The sequence below is a fragment of the Nerophis lumbriciformis genome, linkage group LG39, assembly GCF_033978685.3.
Source record: "Nerophis lumbriciformis linkage group LG39, RoL_Nlum_v2.1, whole genome shotgun sequence".
Taxonomy (NCBI): domain Eukaryota; kingdom Metazoa; phylum Chordata; class Actinopteri; order Syngnathiformes; family Syngnathidae; genus Nerophis; species Nerophis lumbriciformis.
In genome coordinates, this window is record NC_084586.2 from 6,614,001 (window position 1) to 6,620,000 (window position 6,000).

The 6,000-nt window shown below is 40.3% G+C and overlaps 1 protein-coding gene across 1 annotated transcript in view; it reads left to right on the top strand.

The window, feature by feature from the left end:
* Positions 1-6,000, top strand: part of LOC133577650 (uncharacterized) — a 117,966-nt gene that overhangs the window by 23,029 nt on the left and 88,937 nt on the right. Inside the window, exons 6-7 of the mRNA XM_061931618.1 lie at positions 3,181-3,234; positions 3,326-3,379. Coding sequence (XP_061787602.1) covers positions 3,181-3,234; positions 3,326-3,379 — 108 coding nt within the window. The remainder of the gene's footprint in view (positions 1-3,180; positions 3,235-3,325; positions 3,380-6,000) is intronic.

The following is a 6,000-nucleotide window of genomic DNA, read 5'->3' on the forward strand; positions in this document are numbered from 1 at the left end:
CCTTGACATCTGTCTTTGTGTGTTGTGTGCACAGAAACAAGATATTGCATTTAAAATATTGTACGTGGGTGATGCCCATTAGCGGCACCCTAACCTCCCCACAGGCCCCATATGTCCTCCGCATCAAAATGTACTAAATTGTTTTTCATTTAATTTTTGGGTTATTTGTTGCAAACAATCAGACGAGCCAATCCACAGCTAGTTGCAGCTTACATCAATCAATCAATCAATCAATCTTTATTTATATAGCCCTAAATCACAAGTGTCTCAAAGGGCTGCACAAGCCACAACGACATCCTCGGTACAAAGCCCACATACGGGCAAGGAAAAACTCACCCCAGTGGGACGTCGATGTGAATGACTATGAGAAACCTTGGAGAGGACCGCATATGTGGGTAACCCCCCTCCCCTCTAGGGGAGACCGAAAGCAATGGATGTCGAGTGGGTCTGACATAATATTGTGAGAGTCCAGTCCATAGTGGATCCAACATAATAGTAAGAGTCCAGTCCATAGTGGGGCCAGCAGGACACCATCCCGAGCGGAGACGGGTCAGCAGCGCATAGATGTTCCCAGCCGATGCACAGGCGAGCGGTCCACCCCGGGTCCCGACTCTGGACAGCCAGCACTTCATCCATGGCCACCGGACCTGTGCCCACCCCCCCCTCAAGGAAAAGGGGAGCAGAGGAGAAAAGAAAAGAAACGGCAGATCAACTGGTCCAACAGGGGGGCTATTTAAAGACTAGAGTATACAAATGAGTTTTAAGATGGGACTTAAATGCTTCTACTGAGGTAGCATCTCTAATTGTTACCGGGAGGGCATTCCATAGTACTGGAGCCCGAATAGAAAACGCTCTATAGCCCGCAGACTTTTTTTGGGCTCTGGGAATCACTAATAAGCCGGAGTTCTTTGAACGCAGATTTCTTGCCGGGACATATGGTACAATGCAATCGACAAGATAGGACGGAGCTAGACCGTGTAGTATTTTATACGTAAGTAGTAAAACCTTAAAGTCACATCTTAAGTGCACAGGAAGCCAGTGCAGGTGAGCCAGTATAGGCGTAATATGATCAAACTTTCTTGTTCTTGTCAAAAGTCTAGCAGCCGCATTTTGTACCAACTGTAATTTTTTAATGCTAGACATAGGGAGACCCGAAAATAATACGTTACAGTAGTCGAGACGAGACGTAACGAACGCATGAATAATGATCTCAGCGTCGCTAGTGGATAAAATAGAACGAATTTTAGCGATATTACGGAGATGAAAGAAGGCCGTTTTAGTAACACTCTTAATGTGTGATTCAAACGAGAGAGTTGGGTCGAAGATAATACCCAGATTCTTTACTGATTCGCCTTGTGTAATTGTTTGGTTGTCAAATGTTAAGGTGGTATTATTAAATAAATGTCGGTGTTTAGCAGGACCGATAATCAGCATTTCCGTTTTCTTGGCGTTGAGTTGCAAGAAGTTAGCGGACATCCATTGTTTAATTTCATTAAGACACGCCTCCAGCTGACTACAATCCGGCGTGCTGGTCAGCTTTAGGGGCATGTAGAGTTGGGTGTCATCAGCATAACAATGAAAGCTAACACCGTATTTGCGTATGATGTCGCCTAGCGGCAGCATGTAAATACTAAAGAGTGCAGGGCCAAGAACCGAACCCTACATAAACCTAATGTTTTCTCACTTCTTGGTGTGTTGCAAATGTAACGGAGGCCAGCCAGTGTGGCAGGGCCATGTGTACCCTTGTAAACCTCACTCCCGACAACTTCAAAAGTTGTGCTGGCTGTTGTTTTGATAGCCCTGGCTTCTAGCTCAGTAGTCTGCACTCTCGCCTCTCATGCCTGCAACCTGGGTTCACGAGAGAGAGTGTGAACACAACCCCTACACATAAGCATCATAAACAAAGTTTTTGATGTTTCTTTTACACCCTCGTTTTTGGTCTTTTCCAGTTCATAAATGAAACAGAGTTTTAAATGGCAGGGAGTCTACTCGGGGGTGACTTGCGCTAATTTACCCAACACTTGCTTTGAAGTGTGGGGGCCCGTTGTTGGTGGTAACTGCTGACAATGATGCTACACATAAGTGTGTTGCAGGGCAAAAGCGTTCAGTGCCCACGGGTACACATATGGTGTGTTTTTGGTCTTTTATTTAATGCAGGGGTGTCCAAATGTTTGCCACTGAGGGCCGCACACTAAAAAATCAGAGCATGCGGGGACCATTTTCATATTTTAAATTTTTTAAAACCATTACAATATATATATATATTTTTTAACCTTTAGGCCTCCCCTCAAGTTTGGTCCCGAGGAACTGGAAGGGTATCGATGACAAAAATGTTAAAAATAAGTCATGTTATTTTTTTTTCTCAACGCATACATCTATAGATCAACTTCACATTTACCTGTCAATTTAAAGTTTACATTTTTTGTTACGTTTTATGCATTCCCGATCAAAGTAAAAGTGATGTGAAGTAATTGGAGCCTTAAAAAGTATTCGTAACAACATTGACTTTGAGTCATTATTTTTATTTTGAGCAATGACAGTTTAAAAAAAATCCCACTAAAACTTTCTGGGATGAAAAAGGGTCCCAGCTCATAAAAATTTTGAAAATAAGTATTTTGTTGTTGTTGTTGCTTTCAACGCTTAAATCTCTATATTAACTTCAGATCTATCTGTCGATTATACTTTTTGTCTTACTTTTTATGTTTTTTTTTTTGTTGGTGTGCTTGTTTTATGCCCTTTTTGTCATTGAAAATGTTTTTTTTTTAAAGCAAACACACAAAATAGGCAATATTTCCCACCCAAAAAATGTCAAAGTGGAACATTTGATGTGAAGTAATTGGAGGTCTGTAATTCATAACAATATTATATTTGATTCAATGTTTATTTTGGCATGGCATCTTTGTGTTATTAGAGTCAACAATGCAACCTATTTCTCGTTACATTTCACCTGTATGCTCTTTTATTCCTCTTTTTTATGTTTTTTGTTTTTTAAATAATATTTTTAGAATGTGCTGCTGGCCGTTAAAAAATTAGCTGCGGGCCGCAAATGGACACACCGATCTAATACAAGCTTGTCGTCCATTTGAGTGAAACATGTTGGCTAGAAAAAAAGAAGTACATTTGATGAGAATGAATACACTTTGAAAATTTTATATATTTATCACTCTTTTCTTATATTAGGGTAGAAAAGGAGATCCTGGCATCTCACCTGGGCCAGCCCCCAAAGGAGAGAAGGTACTGTGACCCACCCTTACCCACTACCAACCTTCAGCACAGTGATTTGTAGACAATTTTGCATTCTTGTCTTTGTTACTTTGTCTTCCAGGGAGACTCAGGGATCCTTGGTCCGTCTGGACTTATTGGTCAAGAAGGTCGAAAGGTAGTTGCACCTCTGTAAATCACTCACACCTCCATAGAAAGACATCTCAAAAACTTACACAAACTTAGATTTGAACGCATACAACCTTAGAGGGACATTGACAGGTTTCAATGAATCATATGCACAAGCACTAATCCCTTAAGGCAGACTTGGGGGATTAATGGGGCTTTGTTATCATAAAAAAACAAGAGAGATACTCAACTCTTACATACTCTCAAGCAATTAGTCATTCTTACATATAGGAGAAAGAACACTGAGGCGTATCGTCTGGTAGTTCAGTCATGCATATCAGCACGCAGCGTATCATGATGCACCTACAGTTAAGACTACGCCGAGATGTAAAGCCTGACTTATACAGTACTTACTCCATTTTAGTCCAGCGTATTTGATAGGGCAGCATGCAGCATATCATGTCTGTCTCGAACAAAGACGCATTACATATCACCCCGCTGTTTGTACATCTGTAGTTTTTTACACTTTTTGCTGAAAGCTTTGTCCATGGAACTGCTACAAAAAATATATTTTCACTCTACCATTGCTTTCATATGTAAACACTGACAATTTACTGCATCTAGTGTTAGCAGAGGCACTTCTCAAACAAGAGTTTAGTTGCGTCACCAGGAGATAAAGTTGTGCGCATCTCAATCTCCACAAGTGTATCTGCACATCTTCACTGTCCGTGCGCTACGTAACGATGTCAGACTTCACTTGGATGACGACCCGATGCCTAACATGTGACTTTTTTTAACTTTGTTTCACTGTTTGTGTATGTATGTATGTATGTGTATCAGTGGTGGGCCGTCAGGGCCAACAAGGCCTTCTCTACTGGCCTAACATAACCAGAAATCATGATCATAATTAAAGATAAAAGTAATTATAATTTACTTTCCCTATATATCTAAAATTATTCATATTCTCTTCATGTCATATTATGCTCCTTCCAGTGCTGTTGTTTTTAGGTTCCAGTTTGTATCCAATCAGAATTCAGTTAGCTTATGTTGCCATGCTGTACGAAATCTTCAGAATCAACAATGCTGTTTGTGCACTGTAAGTGAACAGGCACATTCAGTTGATAGATAATTGCGATAGCTATTTAGATCACAAGTTCTTGTCAGTCAGGCCTTCTAGCTGGCCTCACGTTGATCGTGACATTTACGCATTCTGTGATTGGATACTCACTGGTTTGAGCCGCGGCGGTGCTATGCAGATCAGCAGAGCGGATGAATTAAATCAGTGGTGGGCCATCAGGGCCAGCGACGCCTTCTCTGCTGGCCGAATATAAATAATGATCATAAATTAATCAAAGTTAATTTTATTTTTAATTTACTTTCCATAGATATATAAAAGTATTCATCATATTCTCTTCATGTCAGGCTCTTTTACGTTAGAGCTTTTATCCAATCAGAAGTCAGCTGGCTTGTTGCCAGAGCTTTATGAATTTGGCCGTTGGCTTCTGAATCACCATAGTGTAAACGAACAGAACACATACAGTTGATAGACAGTTGCGATAGCCAATCAGATCACAAGTTGTTGACAGTAGCCTATCTAGGTAGCCTGACGTTAACGAGACTGTGATTGGATACTCACTTGTCACTCCAAAGTGAGTATCCAATCACAAGTTGCAATTTACTGAAGCACGAAGGGTTGCACCGTAGCCATACCGGACTAGCAGAGAAATCACCAACACTCACTTTTTTAACCCACAAAGAAGGAGAACAAAACATTGATTAGGTGGCAGAGATATTTGCAAGCTCATTTTCAAGAAGAATATTTAAAGAGAAACTACATCTTGTGAGACGGCGTCGGCCAACCCCGGAAGCTAGCTCAGCTGTCCCGGCGATGAAATTGGGACATGCCCGCCACTTCCACTCAAATCAACCGACTACGAGCGGTACCACTGGCTTATACGGGTGCTACAAATTGTGAGTTCAAATATTGAATTTCTCTATTTTTTCACGTTTAATGTTTTTTTAACACTTTTAATTTTGACAGTTCCACATAAGATACAGTATGTTTTAATTGCTGATGCGGGTTTATTTTTAAATGCGCAAGAAAATAGCCCGTTTTGTACACTGTTGAGGTGATTCAATTCCAAGTAGTGCGTGACTGTGTTTCTGTATAGTATTTCTCCAGCAATGGTCATGTGGTGACAAAAATGATGGTATTTTGAGAGGTAATCATCGAAGTCGGACATTACTGAAGGCCTAGGTGGGAAACGCACGGCCCGCCACTGATGTGTGTGTATATATATATATATATATATATGTATGTATGTATGTATGTATGTATGTATGTATGTATGTATGTATGTATGTATGTATGTACAAACCACGTTTCCATATGATTATGGAAATTGTGTTAGATATAAATATAAACGGAATACAATGATTTGCAAATCCTTTTCAACCCATATTCAATTGAATGCACTACAAAAACAAGATATTTGATGTTCAAACTCATAAACTTTTTTTTTTTTTTGCAAATAATAATTACCGTAACTTAGAATTTCATGGCTGCAACATGTACCAAAGTAGTTGGGAAAGGGCATGTTCACCACTGGCGGTGCTTAGATGGCAGCATATGTTGTTCCAAAACCTGTATGTACCTTTCAGCATTGATGG